Below are 24,811 nucleotides of genomic sequence, written 5' to 3'. Positions count from 1 at the left end.
AAAGCTCTAGACTAAAAATGGAAAAACCAATTCAATGGAAAAAAAAATATGAATAACCCTAGGGAAAGGAAAACGCATAAACCCAACACACCATCTGGTCTTCCACTATTCTCATATCCATGGGCCTTGGCCCTGACTTAAGCTCATCCTTAGGGCCTAAAAATGTACAACAGCAATGAAGAATTATCGACAAACCATGAGACGCAATCGTTGTGCCGCTGATGCAGCAACCTTCTGATCAGCTGTATCCATGTTCTTATATCCCTGAAGGAGATAGGCATACATGGTAGGGACCTGCAGAAATCCACAAAACCCAACATAGGTTTAACAGCACAGAGAGATATTCTAATACAGGATTTAATCCGTCTCTAAGAATACTGACCCCTGTAAACACAGTAGTGGCATTTGATCCCTTGACACCTTCACTAGGATAAGATTCCATCCAACGCTTCCAAACTCCTTTCACACTAAACTTGGGTAAAAATTCTACCTGTAAAGCAAATATCCAAACAACACAATAAAATCATCTTGCTTGCTGTGTGAATATCACAACAGCTTGTCTCAGAAAGAAAAACTCAAACGTTGTGCTAAAAGAGCATTCAGAGAAATGTATAATGTTGCTTTAGAAAAGCCCACCAAAAATTCAACAAAAATATGCGACTTTAAGATAAAATTGAAAATTTTATTTTAAGCGACTACAATTGGATATCAAAGACAATAAACATACCCCTTACCATGGCACCTGCACATAGGGGCGCAAGTAGCCCATTGAAAAGGCCATGAACATCTGTTGACTGTAAAGGTTCAATCAATCAATCAATCATGAGCACCATAATGGCAATGCTCCAGAAACGCACAATAAACTCTTTAACATTGCAATGCTCAGGATACGGTGAAGCGGGAGACAATGCAGAAATCGGTCATCACTGGTGTATTCCCAAGCTTTACTCAACATCTTGACCTGCAAATGAGCACTTCAATCACAAAAGGGGAAAGACAAAGGTGAGCCTACAGACTTTTGTAATTGATCATGGTGGACGAACAACATGTGAACCAAGTTCCGATGTTCATTGTTGAAAGTGAGCATTCTCAACGCTGGATACTACATATTAAAGTCAGTTATATAGCGAGGTAACATGTCACCAGCCTATGGTTTTGCAAAACCCTAACCCTGGGGCCTGTACAGGAAAATTTTTGAAAAGTGCATCTGTAGTCAAGAAATTATATAAAAGCACATGCTTCTATTAAGAAGTGACAATGAGCTTACTTCCATTGACACGCACTTATGAACAGCTTACTGAAATCATATATTCATGAGCATACCTGGACCCTGGACCCATTGTATTGAACAAGTTTAAATCCCCATACCCAACTGCACAATTGAGCTTTGATTTGACCTTGCATTGAATGTTTACAATAAAAGTGCAGTCTGTGCCCTCATGAAAGCACACAACTCAGCTCAAAACGTGCAAATGGCTGTTTGTGCCACATGGATGTGGACATGCTACTGCTGCGTCTATTGAGCCAAGGTTTTTCTACATAGTCTAAGGGATTATGTGCCAACAATTTTGTGGGCTTGTTCAAGGACAAGTCCATTAGACCAGGTTTTCCATTTTTGGAGTCCTCTTGCATAAATGGTTTGTACACGTATCTGACGAGGGTTATTATAGTTCCATGGGCATCCAGCAATACAGGCATGTCGACTAGGTATGGGTCAATCATCGGTCCAATGCCCATGTCAAATGGCTTAATGAACTGGGAGAACAAGGCCCCAAGACTAGGGGCACTGTGCACTTAAAGCGCACACTTCAAAAGGAAAGCAAAACTCTATGTCAAAAGCTTTGCGGAAATCCACAAAGCTACAATAGATCCTCCTGCCATGGTATCTACCCTCCTCAATAATAGCTCTGAGTATCAAAATCTGGTCAAGAGTGGAGAAACCCCTTCTAAACCCTGCCTGCCCGTACGCCTTCTCTCTCTGTCCATCTACTCAACTCTTGCTCAAGAATAGATGCATACAACCTAGCTAATGCATGACCAACCATGATGGTGTGATAATTCCCGGGAAGGATGGGATCTCTTGTCTTGAAGATAGGCACAATCATGGACATACTCCAAGTCTCAGGAAAACCCTCATACATGGCTCGATTAAACATCATAGCAAGAGGCTCTACAAGCATATCTTTGGCATGAATGAAGTGCTTTGCTACCAAACCATCATGATCCTGTGTTCTCCCTCTCCGAGAGAGAGAGAGAGAGAGAGAGAGAGAGAGAGAGAGAGAGAGAGAGAGAGAGAGAGAGAGAAATGAAATGAAATGAAATGAAATGTTATATTAACGTCTTCAAAAGGCCAGGATGACCTATGAGACCAAACTGATATAAAAGTGGTGCATCTGTTACAATGTCTGGGTACCTTAGTACTAAAGTACTAAGTGTGAAAAGTGTGAAAGTGTGAAAATAAATGTGAAAACTAAATACAAAGTATTAAATAAACTTCTTAGGAGCATTCTGGGTGTCTGGCTAGTTGTCGTCTCCTCCGGTGAAGTGTGCTTCTGCATCTCGGTCGTGGTCATCTCGATTTCCTAGCTCAATCGCCCTGTCAATGAGGGTGCCTTTGGTATGAATGTGGGTACTCCTTTGTGCTCACTGTTGGCCTCTTGCTTCTCCTTCCATTCCTGCTTCTCTCGATCCGAAGAAATCTGTGATCTGCCTCTGAGGCTGTAGTGCTCTTTGTCTTCTCATTAGATTATCCATGTGCCGATGTAGTTCCAGTAGGTACAGGCCTAGGCATCTTTGATCCTGGTATTGCATGACTCTATCTGGAGGTCCAAAGCCTTCTTTAAATAGGCAATGGAAACGCCCACGTATCTCATAGTATACGGTGCAATGGCATATGTAGTGTAATTCTGTCTCCGGCTCCATTCCGCATAACTTGCAAATTCTGCTCTCAGGTGGGATTCCCCTAAATCTGCCAAATTCAATTTCCAGCTGGAGTGAGGATGTACGAATCTGACCAATAGCACATCTCAAACCATGAGACAGGTGGGTATCCATGTAGCTCGGGCGAATCACAAAAACATCTTCAGATAGCTGTAGGAAGTTTTCTTTATAGTCGGCCATCTTCGTGCCCAATTCTTGTGTAGGGTCTACCCATGTCCTCTTAGTGTCCAACTGTATAAGATCCTGGCGGATGATTTTATTAATCTCCGTTCGTGTGATTGCCATTGATGGAGCCTCAAGAGAGTATTGGAAGGGGGGTAATCTTTCCATACTGAACCCGTGTCTCTGAAACCACGAGGACAGTTGCGCATACCAGCATGATGTATCTCCTTTCATTGCTAATTGTCGAGAGGATTCGAGGGCCAATCTAGTATATCGGCAATTATTTGTATCCCACAAACCATGTATAAAGGACACTGATCTGGTAAGAGCTTCAATTTCTATCGGAGGGGCAGCTAGTTCCGCTCGGGTAATCGCGTGTGGTACAGAGGCCTTGGCTCTAATCATTCGGGAAATCATAGATACCAAAGGTCTCTCCATTGACTTCCAATTATCCTGATCCACAGATGGTCCCCAAATCTGGACCCCATAAAGCATAGCCGAAGCCACCACAGTATCAAAGAGCCAAAGTTTCGTTCGTGGTTCCTGAAACTGCACTTGCGAACACATCCTCTCCAACCCTCCCAAGGCCGCAGAGGCTCTGGACAATCTAGCATCCGCTGCTTTCTTAAGAGTAAACTTCGGTCCTGTAAATACCACACCAAGGTATGTGTATGCATCTGTGTACTCTACTGTATCCTGGCCATATGCAAATGTAGGTGCCGATCTCCTAACCCACTGCGGTGTGGTATTAAACACCATAACTTTGGTTTTACCCAAATTTACCGACAGTCCGCTATCCTCCGCAAATTTATGTAATGCATCTAACTGCCTCTGCATTCCATCTGGTGATTCTGCTATCAATACAATATCATCTGCATACAACAACAAAGGGATCCATGACCCTGCAAGTTGAGCACCTCTGTCACCCTCTCTATCAATGTAATCTGATACCTCATCTATATACATACCAAATAAAGTAGGGGACAATGGGCATCCCTGCTTTACTCCAACGGTGGAATGAACAATGTCGGAATCCCCTTCTGGAGTACGTACATAACCAGTTACTGACCCGTATAAGGCCATGATCCCCCAGATAATCTCTTTGGAGACCCCTAACTCTTGCATTCTGCGCATCAATCTGGCCCTTGGTACTGTATCAAAAGCTTTCCGAAAATCCACAAAGCAACAATACATCCTTTTCCCGCTTCCTCTTCCTTCCTCAATAATGGCTCTGAGCGTAAGAATATGATCTAAAGTGGAATAACCCCTCCTGAATCCAGCTTGTCCTGTTGCCCTTATGCCTTCATTCTCTGCCCATCTACTCAATTTTTGTTCCAGAATGGATGCGTACAGTCGGGTCAGTGTGTGACCCACCATAATGGTACGGTAGTTCCCGGGTATCATAGGATCCCCTAACTTGAAAATAGGTACGATAGTAGATAATTTCCAAGATTCATGTAATCCTTCACACATGACCCGATTAAACAGACGAGCAAGGACTTCTGAAAGTAGATCCCTTGCATGGCTCAGATGTTCTGCTACTAAACCCTCATGATCATATGCTCTTCTTGTCTTCATCTTGTCAATGGCTTTTTTCACCATTTCCGTAGTAAAGAAAGTACTAGTAGCCGGGCATGGCTCTAGCGGATCTGGTAATGGAGGCTGTCCAGATACCATATATAATGATGTTACATATTGACCCCAAATCTCAGGAGAAGTAATTGTCCGAGGCGATGAGTGCTCGTGAAATAAACGCCAGGCCTCATGTGAGTCCTGACTCAAGAAGAGCTGATATAAATCCTTCTCCAGTTTGGCTAAAAATGCCCTTTTCTTGCGACGTACTATACGCCGAAGAGCAATCCGAGACTGCTTATAGGTGATGATCCCAAGTGTAAGCTCTTTCTGGACCTGGGTTCTCGTCTCTCTGCATTCCTCGTCGTACCAACTGTTTTGAGGCATGTTCCCAGATCCTCTCTTCTGATCAGGCTGAGTATGTGGGTATGCCTCTTGTGCTGCTCCATGTAGTATCTCTGTTAGTTGAGAAGTAATCTCCTCTACAGTATATACTGGCTCGGCTGCCCACATCCTATTATAGATCTTTTCCACATAGACTGAATCAGTCTCTTGCGTGAAAGTATATCTTGTGCGTGTCTTCTTCCTTTGTACTTGAGAGGCATTGTATTGGAAGGAGATTGATAAGGTCAAGAGAGCATGATCCACTGCAATTCCAACCGGTCTGGGTCCCACCTTAAAGTCCTCGATACTAGAAATAAAGCTTGGTGAAGTCATGACATAATCCATTGTACTGGCCCCATGCCTGTGCGGGAAGCATGTGAATCCCCCATATAAAGGGAAATTCTCTAGACCATTAAGTATGGCCAAACCATGTGTAGTTGCCATCTCCATGAGATGTCTCCCATATTCAGTGTGTTCTTTATCCTGTGAGTTTCTAGTAAGCCCCTCCTGTGATAAATCCACTTCTCTAAGCATTTCCTCAGAAGTATCATAGAATACTGCTTGAGAGTTGGTCGTTCTGGCATTAAAGTCTCCTAAGAGAAGGATGTCTCCATCTCTAGAGAACTCCCATATGTCATTATTCAATATGGAGAAAGGGGACTGTCCTTTAGGTGAGGAGTAGACTGATGTACTTGGAGGGAAGTAGCATATAGCGATATATAGAAATCTACCTGTCTCGGCTCTCATTCTCACCCACATATACCTTGCTTGTTCATCTTTCCTGATAATCTGTAGTAGTGGTTTCAGCTCCTCTTTAAATAAGACTGCTACTCCTCCTGAACCCCGGTTACCTCGTAGAGATCTCTTGTCTGGTCGACCCGCTGTTTCCCATAAATACCCCTTCACATGTGGCATAAGCTGTCCCGGTATCTGGTGTGTCTCTGAGTAGAAAACTATGTCTCTGTCCCTAAAGCTGTCTTCAAAGGCACCTACATCTAGCCTATATGATCCATTACAATTCCACGCCGCTATCCGGAGCGTCGCCCCATAGGTCTCGCACCGTCATGATGAGCGCTTTTCCAGAACCACTACTTTCCCTCCTCTATAAAAGGCGATTTTCCCCTTTTCTCTTGCTGCCCTGATCTCTGGCATCAACTCTTGCATGTGTGCCACTTGTGCCAATGTAAGGTCATCTCCCAGGAAAATACCGGTTTTCTTAAGAGTTGGCCTCTTCTTTAAAAATTCTTTCCTTATTTCTATATTCGGGAAGCGGAGAATAAGTGCCCTATCCTTTACGTTTCCCTTCTCATCGACTCCTTTCTTGCCCACTCTCCATGCACTTGTGTGAGTAGGCTCTGTGATGCCCATGCGTTGTAGCAGTTCCCTCACCTCTTCATCTACATTCTCTTTGTCCTTGACTCCTGTGACCCGCACATGCAGAGCCCGAGTCTTCCTTTTCTGCTCTTCCTCAATGGTCATATTAATAATGGTGGAAGTAGGTGTGGTCTCAGGCATCTGGGCCTTCCCTTTCTTCGCATCCTCAATCCATTTCTCTGCTTCATCAACCTTTTCTTGTGTTTTAACAAGACGTTCTGCCCATGAAGATGCCGTTTTCGATTTCTGTTAATCTCCTTCCCGTAGAGCTTTCATCTGGTCCTTCATGTCCTCGAGCTCCTTCAGCACCGAAGGTTGGTCGTCTCCCTTCTCCTTAGTTGCGGATTTGCAAGCCGCAAGTTCTCCTTTTAGCTCCTCGATTATTGCATCTTTTTCCTCCATGTGCTTTTCCATATTTGTTCTCCATGCTTCAAAATTTGCTACTGTCTCATCGAGTTTCTTTTGCATAACGCATTCTGTTACATTTACTTCGGCCTTGATTAGGTTTCGTAATTCCGTTTTCATGGTCTGAATTTCCTCATTCTGTATCCCCCGGATCTCTCTCCTTAGTTCTCTCATCATGTCTCCATACATGGAGTTCCTGTAGCTCTCGGCGTTCGCGTGCATTTCCTTCCTGATGTCGTCCCTCATATAGTTTAGCTCTGATTTGAGCATCACCTGGACCTTCTCCATCAGTAGCTCATCATGTATCCTGGAGGTTTTCCCAACGCGTAAGGATCCTGGTGATAGTACAGTATCTCTGTTTCTCCGTTTAAAAGTAGCCGTTGTTTTTTTTGGGGTGGCGTAGCTATCTACACCCGGCCCTTCCCCTTGAAGGGGATCGGGGAGCACCACAGACGGAGAGAGAGAGAGAGAGAGAGAAGGAGACACGACACACAGATATGGGTGGGAAGACTGTGAAGTGGCAGCTCCCCCTATACAGTATACTCACTATAAGTATAGGGTAACAGTGGGCGGGCGCCCATGACCTGGGCGACTGGTCAAGGCACATAGGCCTTAACCCCAACAACCTCCCACTTAAAGGCCAATGTGCCTTTAAGCAAGATCTACTAGTGCACAACTAACAGAAAGTGAGATATTCTCTCAACCTATGCCCACTGACTCTCGATGAGCTGTTGCATCCGGCTCTACTGATAGACAAACATCCCGCTGCGGAAGCCACACAGAGCCAGCTCCAAGCTCTGCAAAGAGTCTACAAGAGCTCATGCACTCCTGCAAGTATCGGTCCAATACCTGCAAACCTCCCCTATGCTCTATGCCGAGATCAGTCATCGAACAACTAATCAACCCTGCTGCAAATGCTCCCACTGCAACTGCTGTCGGGCCTCGAGATCAGCATCTCGTACATGAGACCACCGAATGCCGATGCAATGCTAGCGGGCCCTGCTAGCTCTACGGAGCATGCATCAACATATATATCCATGGCAATAGGCATCTCTGACTGACAAGGCGTGTCAGCCACATGCATCTCCTGACTGTCCACAAAAGACGCATCAACCTGTCGTGCAACCTCAGAGCAAACTAGCTGCTCTAGGTGTCTGCTGGAAGACATATCCTGCACAACTATATCCCCATGCTCATTGTCGAGCATAGAAAGGAATGATTGCATAATCGCTGACGTCTCAACCTCCTCTGCAATCATCCACTACAAACATGACCACTCAATCTGTTGTGACTCACTAGAGCTCTCATGCTCTAACTCCGTATGCATAGACTCTTGCACAACGTCCTCCTGTCGTGACTCACTAGAGCAAGACCGCTCTACCTGTCTATCCTGCATAGAAGTATCTCGCACAACTGACTCTCTGCTTTGCTCAGTCACTAGCAAAGCATGCATGTCTGACTCTGTCACCTCTCTTTGTGACTACTCAAGTCGTGCCCCAACTGTGTGTACGACGAGCTCACTACTCTGCACTCCATGCAAAGTACCCTGCAACCCATGAGCAAAAGAGACTCGCCTGCTCTCTCGCTCTCTACCTGGCTGCGTGATCACGGAGACAACACCGTCTCTCCCGTGATCCACATGCAATGGGTAACCTGTATCACTCCTGGCACCTCTCGCAATCACTAGCGAACCCAAATGCATCACAAAATCTCGCTCTCGTAGCGAAATCTGACATCCACAATCTCTAAGCTGACCAATCGAGATCAAACTCACTGTCAAATCTGGTACATAGCGCACATGTCGTAACAAGTAAGATGCACCACTCGGTAATGACAGTCTCACATCTCCTGCACCTGCTATCCCATGCACCGATCCATCGGTCAAACGTACACAGCCAAGCATCCCGCTAGAATAGCTACAAAACCATGCACGATGCGGCGTGACATGAAACATAGCATCTGTGTCTAGCAACCACTGCGAAGGGAGTGCACTATCCACATGTATAGCATCTCGTGCATAGCTCGAGGTAAAAGTGACATCCCCGTCATTAGTATACTCCGACACTACATGTGCCTCAACTGTCAAAGCAACTGAGTCCATGGCATCACTACATACATCTCTGAGACTGCCATGTCTCCTACGATGTCGCATACGACGAAAACAACGCCGTCTAACGTGTCCAGAATGACCACAATACCAACATGTCACCTGTCGGCGTGCTCGTGAATGTACATGTCTCACACGAGTCCGTGATGACTCAGATCTATCATACATATCATGTAATCTGCGCCAAAGTTCTCTCGAAGTAGTCTCATACATAACAAGAGCATATACAGATTCTGCAAGGTGCAAAGAGAGCGTAGATAGTGCCATCTCCTCTAGCTCTTGCCACTGATCGTCAGACATGTTTGAAGGTCTACCTGCATCACCACTCAATGGTCAATGCAACCCTCGCTGTGTCAATGCGTCAAGCATACACTCTCTCCATGCCGCAAAGTCTGACCCATCAAACATGGGCATCTGTGAGAGGTCACAATCTGATCGATCACCTGTCTCTGCCATGAGCACAATGTAGCAAACTAGAAAGCAAAACCACCTCACCAACAACACCTGAAAACTGTATACCAATATGGCCAGAAACACAATGTAAAACCTGTGAGACACTCCAAAATAGAGCTCCCACAATGTCAATACAAGCCTCGCATGCTCTAGTATCACACTGCAATCTGTGAGCTAATCACCAAGCCCACACTGTGCGGTATCGATGCATACACACGCACAAATCTCCCACCTGTAGAGAACACCGCACGCAAATGCTGAGTGCAACCTGCAATCTCTACCTAGATCGCATAAGTGATACGCATAAAACTCCTGGGAAAATTTCGCCAGGGTTTCGACGCACAATGGCTATCAACACAAAATAACCATTGTCCTGCAAGCTCAATACAATGAGCAATCAATGCGCATCAAACTACACTCAACATACATGCATAAGCTCTGCAAAACTATGGCAAACAATGCTCGAGATCACAAGACTCTCCCACGCGAGAGCAAACCACTGTCTCAAGCAAAGAAAGATACACAACTCCTCACTCTTGCGAGAGTGGATACAAAAAACACAAAACTGTGTCCAAACTGACAAAACCTGTCAAAGTGAGAGTAAACACTCGATCACAAACTATGGCGAGAATCTGGAAAAAATCCGACAGAATTTCCCCTGAAAACTGAGCAAAAACTCAAGTACAATCTCTACCATAAACCATGACGCTACTCAATGCCAATGAATAGAAATGCCAAAATGGCTCCACATTTTCACATACAATGGCAATCCGCACTCAACGTACATCAACGGAGTGACCGCGCATAAGCAAGCGCCAAAAGATTTGCAATCCGGAAACTTGATCAATGCGAAAACAATGCTCTCAAGAGATCTCACCGGCACTTGAAAGTGCTCGCCAAAATGCATGTATAATGGGCATCAACCATGCGCCATAACCATATGCAAACCATCCACAAAGACCATGAATCCAAGCACAAAATCACTGCCAAAGTATCCTGTGAAAACCAGTGAAAGAAGCTCCACCCGTGTGCTCCAAAAACTGCGTCTCTCAAGAGACCGCCTCGGTGGTGTGTAAACGCCTCCGTACTTCGTTGCCCAAGTCTACCAAAAAACCCTCAAACCACAAGCTTAACACAAGCTGCAATTGCATCTTCAGCTCAGAATTTATACACTCAACTTCAAGCATCTCCCGTGCTTCCAAAAGTGCATCAAACTCGCACACAATGCGACAACAGAAAATCTGGAATTTCTGTATACAGTCAGTCTGAGCTGAATATCACCAAAACGGTGAGGAATTTGCAAAAAGTTTCTTCTGCAAAGTTGTAGACCACGTCGAAACGGATGGGCATGGCGGACAGAATTCTCAGATCTGCATTCTACAAGGAGAAAAACGAATCTGAAAACAGTGCTACTGCGCACAGAGTTTTAGGACAGCACCTTAACTTACACACAATCTTCCACACTCCTTTCTGAGCTTCCACAAGAGCATACATCACTCTCAACTGAGCTCACAAGCTCCCATTGCATTCTCACAAAGCTTCCAAGCTTTCTTAATCTCTCTACCGTCGAGAGCGAGCGAGCTATCGCCTCGAAGCTCTCAAAGCCGTCCTGCTCTCCGCGGTCACCATAGCTCTGATACCAATTGAAGGGGATCGGGGAGCACCACAGACGGAGAGTGAGAGAGAGAAGGAGACACACGACACACAGATATGGGTGGGGAGACTGTAAAGTGGCAGCTCCCCCTATACAGTATACTCACTATAAGTATAGGGTAACAGTGGGCGGGCGCCCATGACCTAGGCGACCGGTCAAGGCACATAGGCCTTAACCCCAACACCCCTTCGGTAGGCGGGTCCATCGAACCCAAGCCCCAAATCTGGGATAGGGTACTAGGGTACTAGGGTGAGGAACTGAGAGTATGGCAAACTGTGAGAGAGAGAGAGAGAGAGAGAGAGAGAGAGAGAGAGAGAGAGATGAAATGAAATGTTATATTAACGTCTTCAAAAGGCCAAAATGACCTATGAGCCAAAAAGTTACAATTGGTGAATCTGATACCATGTCTAAGTATGGAAAGCACAAAGAACTAAGACTAAAACGCTAAAACACTAAGGAAATGAATCCTGAAGCTGATCTGAAACTGAAAAACGAGATAGAGGGAGGGGGGTGGTGTTTTCAAATCTCATCGGTCGCTGTTGAATCTCATCAACATCCTCCATGGTCAGTACTCTGATTGGGCATCTTGCTACGACTCAATGTGGGCAATGGATGGCTGCAAAAGGGTATGCTCAAGGTCGGTTTGATGCGCTGAACGTGAGGGTAACCTTGGCTGAAAACTGATGGCTCCTCGGCTGCATATTGGCTGCATATTGGCTGCAAATTAGGGGCTGAAATGGCTCCGAAAGGACACCCAGCAGAGGGCTGAGCAGAGGGGGAAAATGCCAGCAAATGGGGGAAAGGTAGAGGGTGACAGTTGTCCAAGAAACGCCAGCAAGAGGCAAAGGCGACTTCTGCCTGAAAGGGCTAGCGCTAGGTTTCTTTATGTACTTGTTTATCAAAATTGCCCTACCTAATTCCCAACAAAAGTCACTTAAAAATAATAAGTGAAAAATGTCAAAAATAGGGAAAATAGGTCTATGCACTGTAATAATGCTCCTGATGGGTTCTAATGGTAATCTGATGATCATGTTGTGTGCAACCAGAGGATATGCATCTAATCTAAGTGCTTGGACATGCAAGTTTGCGAACAGACTCAGAAAAGTGCCAGATCACTTCCTAATCTAGATTGACTGAACCCATGTCATGAAGTAGCTTGTCCACGTACACATAGGGTTAGATGTGCACGTGACAACGATCCTGATCTGATGAACCCTCAGAGAAATAGTCAGCTTGAGCTTGCAAAAATCCTTGTCACTCTGATAAATTTGACTTCTTATCTTCATCAACTTCATTCAAGTAGATGGAATAAACAAACAGATTGGATTTCATTAATTTGGAAATGACTGAAGCCGATACAAGTTCGACAGACTCGCCCTTTGATTTTACATCAGTAGTGATTTCTTTGCCTTTTTCATTCTTCAATGTGGTCTTTCTTGCCCAATAATCGACCACGACACGGTTCTTATGGTACCAAGGGATCCCCAAAAGGACATCACACCCTTCTAGAGGCATGATGTAGAAGTCCTCGTACCCTAGATAACCCTAACAATGCAACCAAACTTTGCCTATGACACGTGTAATGGCAATATCCTTCCTTGGTGCCGCTAAAAGTGCCTCCATCAGTGGCCCCATTTCTTCAAGCGTTCTTCCAAGTCAAACCGCCAATTCAAGTGTATAAAGTTGTCCTTGGCTCTGCCGTCAAAGAAGATAAGCACTTCCTAATCACGTAATTTGCCCCATACTCTACAGAGCTCCGTACTCTCATCTATTTGTTATGGGCTCGCCTCCACAAAATTTAGAACCAGTCCTGCCTTTGTTTTCCCTTTCTTTGCACGCTCATCTGCCGCTTTGGAATTCTTGGGTTTATCCTCAGCCTACTCCTTTGGTCCTTTTTTAGGGCACCTTGCAAGAATGTGTCCTTGCTCCCCACAACCATAACACTTGCCCTCTTTGTAGTATTTTGCATGCTGCTCCACACATAACTTTGAGCCTGTGGATTTCTTTTTTTGCTGCTTGCCCTTCTTTTTTTGGTTCTGTTAGAAGAGTCTTGTCCTGTTGATGCCGACACTGGCTTGTTTGAAGGATACGTTGAGTGCCGGCATGTCACAAGGCAGGCACCACGTGCCAATAGAAAAGAACAGACTGAACAACTTTAAGCACTTCAAATAACAACTGAACTGAAATGGAGAGAGAGAGAGACACGACACGCGACACGGAGTGGCGGAATTCCACCCCAGAGAGTATTGGCCCCAAACCTTGGCGCCCCTTTCGGTATTTCTTTATATTGCATCATCAAAGTACAAGCCGGTACTCCAGACTCTGCACCTTCGTACTGAAGCATGCCAGAGAATGAGCCCTAGCCTCATATTTAAAGGCCCTTGGCCTGAAAAGCAGTTTATATGAAAAGCTTTCAAACTCAAAAGCTTCTCGTCCAAAAAAACATAAAAAGTTTTCAAAAACTTCTGGTCCAAAAAGCAATGCCAAAAGCTGCCAGCGCAATTTACAGAAATCCGTACAGCGTGCCACGTCATCATGTCAGCACAATTTTCGGAATTTGTCTGCTACCTTAGGGTTAGGGTTAGGGTTTTTGGCAAAAATTAGGGTTGCAGGTTTTAGGGTTAGGGTTTTCAGAATTAGGGTTTCAACAGAATTAGAGTTTCAACAATTAGGGTTTCTGGCAAAAATTAGGGTTAGGGTTTTTTTGCACTCGGGCAACCACGTCATCACTCTGTGACACTTCTTCTGTTGCTTGTTCTTCTTAGGGTTTAGGCCCTTCGGACGGCATCGATAAGTTGGCTCCATTCTTTAGGCTTTGACACGTCAGCAGTTTGTTACATCTCCCCTTCTTGAAAGAGAGTAATCGTCCGCGATTACAGCATATCTGCAAAATAACTCAAGTTAGCTCAAAAATTTCCGAGGGACATTCCGAGGGACAATCAGTTTGCTCTTTTTATTAAGGAGTTAGCTTCTCCTTTCTGCTCTTTTGATCAAGGAGTTAGCTGCTCCTATCAGCTGTTTTGATCAAGGAGTTAGCTTCTCCTTTCGTCCAGATCGGAACTCTTGATATTCCGGCGTAGTAAAATTAGCCATCACACCCAAACCGTATACTGATCTTCCTCGGGTGTCTTGATGTACTAAAATTACATACCCGGGCAATCTCATCCAATTAGGAATATTCACTGGTTGGCACATCACAATGCAACACAAATGCTCACATATGCATGTTACAAGACATAGAAACATAAAGCCGCCGATGATTACTCCTCCCGCATAACCTAACAAGGTCCGGGCCGGGAGATATTCAACGACTCCCTCATCACTCCTCCCGCATAACCTAAAAAGGTCCGGGCCGGGAGATATAGAGGCCTTTTACAACCAAACGCCCCCCAGACCACAGCCTGCGTCGTTTGGAGGTGCTGAGAGTAACCACTGCTCAGACTTCTTAATACTCCTCTCGCATAACCATCCAGGTCCGGGCCGGGAATCACAACAACAATTATTTTACAAGCATACAACCAAACGCTCCCCAGGCATCGGCCTGCGTCATTCGGAGGTTTTCAAGCATACAACGAAACGCTCCCCAGGCATCGGCCTGCGTCGTTCCGAGGTTCAAACAATACCAAAACAGTATTTCTCACTTCTCCACCCGGGAATAAAATCACCAATCATTGAAACCAGTATCAAACCAGAGTCAAACAATTCAAATCGGCACCAAAACAGGTTCAAAACAGATACCATCCATTTCAAACAAATTCCAAACAGGATCACCAAACAAGCTCAAACAGAACTCAAACTTAAAAAGCAATCTCGACATCAGTCGAGCTCGAAAAGTCGACTAACCTTCCATCCTGAAACCTGCACCAAAAATTAGGGTTAGGTTTCTTCCATAAGGTCGTAGCCGAGCACAGCATGGTCCATCAGCTCTTGGACAAACAGTGTTTCTTTGGCGGCGATGGTAGTCCCAAGATAGCAATCGCACTCGGTCTCCAAGTTCATCTGCTCGTGAAGAGACATCTACTGGGAGATGTCGAGAAACTTCAAGTTATAATCTGCTAGGGTTTCCATGGCAAGCATTTCAGGATACCCCACTCTGCCAGAAGTTGCACTCCGAAGGAAGATGTCAGAAACCATATAACTTCGGGCAAAAAAAATTCTTGAAAGCTTGCCAAGTACTTGGAGTATGTTGCTCGGTAGCTGTAGAAATCAACATCTGCATAGCATTGCTTCTGAGAAAAACAGTGACTTGAAACAAATCTGGATCCTTCTCTTGCAAGTGATCTTAATTGGCTTATGCCCTGTAAGACACTGCAGTGAAGACGGGAGCGCGCCCGATGCGCGATGAAGTAAGGGTGGGAGTGGCTAATAAGTCCGGGTTGGAGGGCGAAGATACCTCGAATCAAATTCCAATAGCTCTGTCTGCTCTTTTGTAGGACCGGTATGCTTTTAGAAAAGCACACGCCTGATGCTCTGATACCACTGTCACAAGGCGGGCACCACGTGCCAATAGAAAATAACAGACTGAACAACTTTAAGCACTTCAAATAACAACTGAACTGAAATGGAGAGAGAGAGAGACACGACACGCGACACGGAGTGGCGGAATTCCACCCCAGAGAGTATTGGCCCCAAACCTTGGCGCCCCTTTCGGTATTTCTTTATATTGCATCATCAAAGTACAAGCCGGTACTCCAGACTCTGCACCTTCGTACTGAAGCATGCCAGAGAATGAGCCCTAGCCTCATATTTAAAGGCCCTTGGCCTGAAAAGCAGTTTATATGAAAAGCTTTCAAACTCAAAAGCTTCTCGTCCAAAAAAACATAAAAAGTTTTCAAAAACTTCTGGTCCAAAAAGCAATGCCAAAAGCTGTCAGCGCAATTTACGAAAATCCGTACAGCCTGCCACGTCATCATGTCAACGCAATTTTCGGAATTTGTCTGCTGCCTTAGGGTTAGGGTTAGGGTTTTTGGCAGAAATTAGGGTTGCAGGTTTTAGGGTTAGGGTTTTCAGAATTAGGGTTTCAGCAGAATTAGGGTTTCAGCAATTAGGGTTTCTGGCAGAAATTAGGGTTAGGGTTTTTTTGCACTCGGGCAACCACGTCATCACTCTGTGACACTTCTTCTGTTGCTTGTTCTTCTTAGGGTTTAGGCCCTTCGGCCGGCATCTATAAGTTGGCTCCATTCTTTAGGCTTTGACACGTCAGCAATTTGTTACACGGCGTGCATTCCAAATCCCTCCTTGGCATGCCCCACAAGCCTTTGAATGAAATCGAACTTCTATTTGAGGCAATATCGCCGAATCTCTTTAGATAGACCACAACAAAACCGCTCAACCTGTTGCTTGAAGATGATCTTCTTAAAAGAAGAGACTAGTAGAAAAGTGTTCCAAAACCTCTCGCAGTAAGTGCCCAAGGTATCTTCTTTTGTCATCCACAAATGATGCCAAGCCATGATAACATCTTCTTCATACTTCTCTGTAAGCCATGCTGAAGTGAAAACGTGTTTGATTTTAACCATTTTGTAGGTGCTTCTGAAACAAACACTCAAAGAGGATCTCTCAGCTACACGGACCGCCTATAGACACGCATCAGATAAACCACCCGACCATAGCCACCATCAAGCGACGCCCCCGTGCTGGGGCAACGTCCGAGGACGTAGTGTAACCGGCTTAGACACTCCAAGCAAGAAATCAATAGCAGCACACGAACAGAAACTTCATAATCACTGAACTTTAATGTGGGGGGGAGGGGGGGGGGGGAGAGAGAGAGAGAGAGAGAGAGAGAGAGAGAGAGACGGCCCGGCGAAGTTCCGTGCCCAGAGGTATTGGCCCCAAAGACTGGCGCCCCTTTTGGTATTTCTTTTGTATTAATGCTTGATCAAAGTACGACTCCCGCCGGTGCTCGCTCTCAGACTCTGCGTCCAGATGCTCTACACAGTGAGCCTCTTGGGTTCAATATAAAGGTTACAAAGGGATGCCAAAAGCAGAGCCCCCAAAAGCATTAAACTCAAAAGCCATGAGCTCCAAAAGCATCTGGTTAAACATCTGCCATAAAAAGCAGTCAACATTGTTTTCGAAAATCCGTACAGCCAACCAACGTAAAACGCGGAGAATCCGTACAATTATGCCGTGTCAACCTGTCAACGTAAAAAGCGGGATTTCCATATAGCCTCCCACGTCTGCAGTTGTCAGTGCCAAACGCGAAAATCCGTACTGTCAGCCACATCAGCATGAATTGCAGGCATCTGTATTGTGTGTGTCTGGGCACTGCCACGTCATCAATTTGTGACATAGCCCCCTCTTGAAAGAATTGTAATCGCCCTTTATTACGCTTGCAAAACAGACAGAGGCCATAAACTATCTTAGTAGACACTGACTGTTGATACCGACACACTACACACGACACATCTAGCACTTGTACAAAACGACAGTCACATCACATGACATCACTCGACGTCATAGGACATCACATGACAAATCACAGAAAAATTCATTCCAAATCTCAGATCATGACTGCCAGCAACGTATTTAGTAATCGCATCTAGATCCAGTCCAGACCTCACTCACGCCCAATTAACTAATCCTTACTGTGATCATGTCTATAGAGATTTATGAGACCGAAATGCTACAGTCATTTCGTCTTTCAGTTCCTGTACTCAAGCAAGTCAAGTGAGAGAGCACAAATCAATCATCTTCAATTTCGGGAATTCCGTTTTATAAAGTCATACAGCGAAATACTTGTCAGCCCATTAGTATCCCTGAAACCCAAAGGGGACATCAGTGACCTTATTCAAAATCGAGGTAATCTGTTGACAAAGGAGCACAGTGCCTCCCCTCTTGTGCAAACCAACTACACCATATTCACCCTTGCTAAGTTCCGGGTTCTATCGGAGTAGACTATGCTAAACCACTTCAAGGTAAAGTTCCAAAATCTGAGTATCTGCTAAATCCTCCTCCTCCATCCACTTCGCATCTAATGCCGGATAGTTCTTGAATTTAACCAAGAACCGCTGAATCACCTTACCTTTCATCTTTCTTTCCTTGTGAGCCAAAATATCTTCAAGAACGAGTATCTCCTCGCTCTCTTCCACTTCAGGTTGCTCATTAGGCTCCCCATCAACGAGTACATCACCTTTAAAAGGTTTCAAGAGACTCACATGGAATCCATTGTGAATCTTCCAAGTATCGGGCAACGTGAATCCAAAGGAGACATCATTTATCTTTTCTTTAATCTGGAAAGGGCCATAATACCTCATGCTAAGCTTTGGAAAAAGCCGCTCCTTTCCCTTTTGTTTCCTTAGGCATGCCTTCTCAAAATGTAAGAGCACCCAATCGTCTTCCTTTAATTTCAAATCTCGTCGATGTCGATTTGCTGCCTTCTTATGTCGTTCTTGAGATTTCTCTAAAGCCTCCCGGACCTTGGCAAAAGCAGTGTCCAAGTCCCTCGTGTACTGGTCGGCTTCAAAAAATCTTATCCTGGGTCTGAGGAATGTTCTGATCTACCAACTGATTTCCTTTTTCCTTTCTTTCCTTGTGCCCTAGGACCTGCGGGTAGCGTCATTCGCTTCCCCTGTCCATTGGCACGTCAGAGTCAATCATCGGAACCCTAAGACACACTATCATCTGCTTCCTCTTCCTCTGGAATCCTTTGATGAACTTGTATGTGGTTTCCTTAGTTCGTCGAAACCCTCTGATTCTCCAGAATCCTGTGATGAGCTATCATCTGGTTCCCTTGATTCATTCTCTTCACTAGTAGACTCTTGCCTTTTAGAGGTGGATACTATCCTGCCCGTCGCATAAGTCAATGAGCCGGCATACATTCCAAATCGTTGCTTAGTCATGTCCCATAAGTCTCTGAATGAAGTCAGACTTCTAGTTTAAAACATAGTCTTGAATCTCTTTAGCAAACCACAGCAAAACCACTCAATCTGGTCTTTCAAAAAAAATCTTTTGAAACGAAGACACTGGCAAACAAGTATCCCAAAATCTCTGGCAATAGTCATCCAATGTATCTTTCTCAGTCATTTAAGTGATGCTAAGTCGTGATGACATATTCATCTGCACCGTTCCTTTCAAGTAAGATGCCGCCTGTCGCTCCCTAGAATATTCTAAGAACCACTCTAGAAGGCGACGTCAAATTGTTGTACAAACTCGAGGCTCGATGGGTGTCCAAGTAGCCTGAAAAAAAAATGTATGAAACTTGACGGCCTGACTCTCTTCCTTGGACTCCTTGGTTTTCGTGTTGATCTGGTCGTCGTCAAAAAAAGACGAGCTCTCCTCCTCTAAACTGCTAGGTGGCCTTCCATGCCTTCTAAAATTTTTCAAAAATCTAATTCAAACAAATCTTGTCTTAGGTGCTTAGAAATTTAGGAACCTTCTTAGCACCTTCTAATACTTCAAATGGGGCCTTCTCCGTGTGGCGTTATAGGCAAACTCCACCAAGGGCAAATACTTTTCCCATTTAATCTTCTTATCCGAAAAAGAAGACTAGAACAAATCCAAAAACCATTGAATTGTCTATCTCAGATTTCCCAATCTGTCTGTGTGTGGAACGAGGACGAGAACAGCAACTGCATGCCAATGTTCTCCCAGATTGCCGTCCCAAACAACTAGTAGACCGGGGATCTTTGTTTGAAACAACGGACTCAGGCATGCCATATATTCAAATAGTTTCGCCAAATAATCGGGCTTAACCGTCTTCTTTACCGCAGAGCAGTGACCCTACTTACTGAATCTGTTGATGACTGTCCAAAGGCCATCATGCCCACTCTGTGTCTTCAAGAGATCAAAGACGAAATCCATTGCAATACTTTCCCAAGGGCGGGTGGAAATGGGTAAAGGTTGTAGTAATACATGTGCCTTATGTATGTCAAACTTGACCTTCAGGCATACCAAACAACTGCGAACAAAGTCGTTCACATCCTTCTTGAGTCTCGGCCAAAAGAAATAACGCTCCACACCTTTCAAGGTGGTGTCAATGCCGCGGTGACCCGTAAAAGGTGGACAATGGCACTCAATCAAAACCTTTTCCCTCAACAGCTGTGTAACACACAACATTGTTTTTTTCATCAAGTAGCCATCCCGTATGGAATATTCTGGCACTATCTCCCCATTCTCTATCCGAGTAAAAACATCGGAAAAATCCGGATTGATGGCGTATTGATCAACCATATCCTCGAAGCTTTTATGATAAATCACGGAAATAGCCAAGACTAGGGGCTTCCGAGACACTGCATTTGCCACTAAGTTTTTATGTCCCTAAATATGGACAATCTGGAAGTGAAACTGTGACAAGATGTTAGCCCTACGCTTCTACTTTTCTGAAAGCTGCTTTTGTGACAAGAAGTAGCGCTTTGATAATCAGTAAAGACCGTGAAATCGGCTCCGAGTAGGTAATGTCGCCACCATGGATCACTGCCAATAGCTCATAAATCTGTGCTGTAAATTCTCGCCTTGAAAACAATCTACTTTCATAAGCAATCATGTGGCCTTCTTGCATTAAGACCCTCCCAGACTACGACCACAAGCATCACAATAAACTTCGAATGGCTTTTGCAAGTCTGGCAAAGCCAACACTGGTCAAGTAGTCAGTTTTTCTTGAAGTATCTGAAAGGCAGTCACCTATGTTGGTCCCCACGAGAAAGGGACTCCTTTCTAAATCAATAAGGGCAAAGGGGAAGCTACCTCTGCAAACTTGCGAATGAACCGCCGATAGTAAGAACACAAGCCCAAGAAGCTTCGAACTTCATGAACATTCTTCAAGTCACGCCAATCGCGGATAGTGTCACTTTTGGCCGGATCTATCTGTACCCTTTTTGCTAAGACGATGTGTCCCAAGAAATGTATCTTAGGCAAGAAAAACTTGCTCTTTTTCACATTTATAAGCAATTTATGCTTCCTCAGTGTCTGGAAAACCCACAAATGATCGATACTTTCTGAAAATCCAAAAAGTCAACCTGAGAGCTGTCTTGTAGACGTCTCCAGGAGCAATACAGATATGATGATAATCACTCTTCATATCAATTCGGCAAGTAGAATTCTGAAGTCTGTCGAGTATATCATCGATCCTCGAAATGTGGAAATCTGTTCTGGTTCATTGCTTCTTTATTTTGGCCTCGACTAACTCTGTAAGGTGGCCAGTTCGGGTGGTGTACTACCAGGAATCAATCATGCGATCTTCATGACGTAAAGGAGACAACTCGCTTTGTACGCCTTCAAAGAAACAATCAACCCCTATTGCAAAAAATCTTTTCGAGGTCAAACATATTCAAGCTTCAATCATCATTTAGTTCTCTCAAGAATATCAAGTAAAGAAACTAAATTTCATATAGTACAATCTCCTTGCCCTTCATTTGTCAAAGTCGCTTTCTTAGTCCGATAGTCAACCACGGCGTTGTTCTTGTGGTACCAAGGGATTCCTCCAAGGACATCACACCCTTTCAAAGGCATGATATAAAAGTCCTCGTGCGCTAAACACCCCTACCATTGCAAGCGAAGTTTGCCATGATTGGTGTAATGGCAACATCCCATCCAGGTGCCACTAGAACTGTCTTCGCCGGTGGCCTCAGCCTATCGGGCGTAATTCCAAGTCGAGCCGCCAATTCAAGTGAAAAGAAGTTGGCCTTGGCTCCTACATCAAAGAAAATGAGGGCTTCCTGATCTTTCACTTTGCCCCAAGTGCGGCAAAGTTTTGTACTTTCGTTCATCTGATTCGGGTCGTGCCCCACGCAATGTGGTACCAGTTCTGCTTTCATCTTTCCTTTTCTTTCGCACTCGGCTGCTGCTTTGTAACTCTCAAGTTTATCTTCTAGTGATCCTTTGGTTCATCTTCTTTTCAAGAGTTCTTGTCCATCTCTTTCTGCGAGTATAGGTTTTTCTTTCTGCACTCGTTTGTCCTTTCAGCTTTCCTCCCTACCTGAGAGGAGAAGCAATGGCCACACGCCATCTTGAGTAAATCTTATCAATCGGGTAATTCTTCAGGTGTTTCACCAATCTTGGGTCCCTAAAGTACTTAATCAATCTGTCACACATATGCCAATCTACAGTAGACATTTGTACTCCGTTTTGGCAAACTTGTCTGTTGAAAAAAAAATTGCCCAAATCTTCATTTTTTTCTTCAGTTCCCGTGCCAGATTTTTAACTTTTCTTTGCCTTCCCACTGAAAGGTGTCATCTCTGTCAGATTCTCCACGAGAACCCATGTGTAATCTGGGATTCTTTATGGCTTTATGCCTTGTAAGACAGAGCGATGAAGACGAGAGCGCGCCCGATGCGCAATGTATGAAGGGTGGGAGTGGCTAATAAGTCCGGGGTCGGGACACGAAGATTCTTTTACAGAAAACTGTGTGCGCTGCAAAAAGGATCGGATCCTCCGTAGAAGAAGAATCTTTTTGAGCTCTGATACCACTATAACCAACTTGGACACTCCAAGCAAGAAATCAATAGCAACACACGAACAAAAACTTCATAATCACTGAACTTTATGGAGAGAGAGAGAGAGAGAGAGAGAGAGAGAGAGAGTCTCAACATGGCCCGAAGGAGTTCCATGCCCAAAGGTATTGACCCCAAAGCCTGGCGCCCATTTCGATATTTCTTCCATATTAATGCTTGATCAAAGTACAACTCTCGTGAGTGCTCGCTCTTAGACTCTACGTCCAGATGCTCTACAGAGTGAGCCCCTTGGGTTCAATATAAAGGTTAGAAAGGGATTCCAAAAACAGAGCCCCCAAAAGCATTAAACTCAAAAGCCATGAGCTCCAAAAGCATCTTGTTAAAAATTTGTCATAAAAAGCATTCAGCGTTGTTTTCAGAAATCTGTACAGCTAGCCATCGTAAAACACGGAGAATCCGTACAGTTATGCCACATCAGCTTGTCAACGTAAAAAGCGGGATTTCTGTAAAGCCTGCCACGTCAGCAACTGTCAACGCCAAATGCGAAAATCCATATTGTCAGCCACGTCAACATGAATTGCGAGCATTCGTACTGTGTGTGTTCGGGCACTGCCACGTCATCAATTTGTGACACGTGGACGCGCACATGTACAACCGGGTGTCCCATATCACCTGGCCTCACCTCCTCGACGTGACCTTGCGCACTCCTAACCTCACGGGCTAACCACTAGCACTTTGCCAGTGGGGGTCGATAACTATAAATGACACCTTGGCCTCCCTTTTATAAAAGTGGCCGGCCACAATGGCTGGGGTCACACTACGTCCGCCTGGACACTGGACGCCCATCCCAACAATGTCTTGGACTTGATCCCCTCTCCTGTAAGCGGGACAAAACGTACTTCCCCCCTTAAGAACCATTGATGTTCTTATCAATGAAGTGGGGATAACAAGCTTTCAAGGCTCTAACTGATTCCCAAGTAGCAAACCTTTCAGATTGACCCTTCCATTTGATTAAATCTCATCAAAAGCACTTCAGCGCAAATGACGCATACGATGATCTAGAAGAGCCTTTGGTTCACGAGGAATATACTCAGTTTGCATATCTTGCAATACATTTTCCTCAATAGGCACAACAGTGTCGGCTTCACCTAATTTTTCTTTAAGGCAGCTGACATGAAATACTGGATGTACACTAATATCTAAAGGAAGAGCCAATTTATAGGCAACTAAGACAATTTTCTTTGTGATCAAAAATGGACCACAATATCTAGCCAAAAGCTTATAATGTTTTCGAGATCGCATGGTCTTATGATCCTTGAGTATCTTCACATAGACCCATTGTCCCACATTTAGAGTCCTTGGAGATCTCTTTGATTAGCATAAGTGATAACCTTGATCACGAGTTGTCTTTATACTATCCTTAGCCAATTCGAGCATTTCTTGCATATCATACGAGCTTGGCAATCTTTGACTTTCTCTAAACCAATAGCAATAGGGGATTTAGGCTCAAATCCATACATCAACATGAATGGGCTAAATCAAGTAGCACAATGCTTACCACTATTGTGGGCAAACTCTAATTGTGGAAGGTACCTCTCCCAGGAGAGACATAAGCCCTCAACATGTCTATCAATGTCTGACTAATCCTTTCAGTTGTCCGTCGGACTTGGGACGATCAGAGGACGACATACTCAACTTCGTCCAAACGTGAGCAAACACATCTCGCCAAAATCGCCCAGTGAATTTGGTATCTCGATCATTGATGATATCCTCTGGCAAACCATATAGCTTATAAAGCTTATCGACAAATAAAACCGCAAACTCATGGGTTTTTACCGTCATTGGTATAAACTTTGCCATTTTTGTGAGTCAATCGACCACAACCAAAATGGCATCGTTGCCACGGCTAGTATTTGGCAAACCAACAATAAAATCAGTAGAAATACTCTGCCCCTTGGCATCAGGGATTTCCTATATTTGTAACATGCAAGCTTTTCTAAGGCGTTCTACCTTATTGACCTGGCATTGAGTACATCTCTTCACATAGCTCTCTATGTAAGAGCACATCCTTGGCCCAATAGCAATATCATTTGGCCAATGATAAAGTTCTTTGGATGCCTGGGTGCCCACCCCTATAGGAACATCATGGCATTCAAACAAAATCTTTTACCGAACCTCATCGATTTCCGACACACAAACTTTTCCATCTAAACAATACTCCACCTCATATTGTCGCTCTCTTATCTCCAGCACAAGTCACTTGGGTCTCTAGATCACCCAAACCTGGCGAGTCACGCCCTACTTCGACCTCGTTCCATATCTTGCCAAAGTGGCTATCAAAACGACATAGCCCTCAAAGAGAGAGAAATAAAG

The 24,811-nt window shown here is 44.6% G+C and overlaps 1 protein-coding gene across 4 annotated transcripts in view; it reads right to left on the bottom strand.

Moving 5' to 3' along the window:
- AAE13 (AMP-dependent synthetase and ligase family protein) overlaps positions 1-24,811 on the bottom strand; it is a 67,396-nt gene that overhangs the window by 32,086 nt on the left and 10,499 nt on the right. For 3 of the 4 annotated variants that reach the window (XM_086523413.1, XM_086523411.1, XM_086523410.1), the window contains exons 5-8: positions 892-961; positions 735-787; positions 383-490; positions 196-294 (exon numbers count right to left, since the gene is read on the bottom strand). In XM_086523413.1, the coding sequence (XP_086379539.1) occupies positions 196-294; positions 383-490; positions 735-787; positions 892-961 (330 nt within the window). The remainder of the gene's footprint in view (positions 1-195; positions 295-382; positions 491-734; positions 788-891; positions 962-24,811) is intronic. The other variant, XM_086523412.1, reaches the window with a different exon arrangement.

Source organism: Adiantum capillus-veneris, chromosome 11, assembly GCF_014529385.1.
Source record: "Adiantum capillus-veneris isolate H3 chromosome 11, ASM1452938v2, whole genome shotgun sequence".
NCBI classification, from domain to species: Eukaryota; Viridiplantae; Streptophyta; class Polypodiopsida; order Polypodiales; family Pteridaceae; genus Adiantum; species Adiantum capillus-veneris.
The sequence above is the reverse complement of the archived record's forward strand: the minus strand, read 5'-3'. Positions and strand labels throughout refer to the sequence as shown.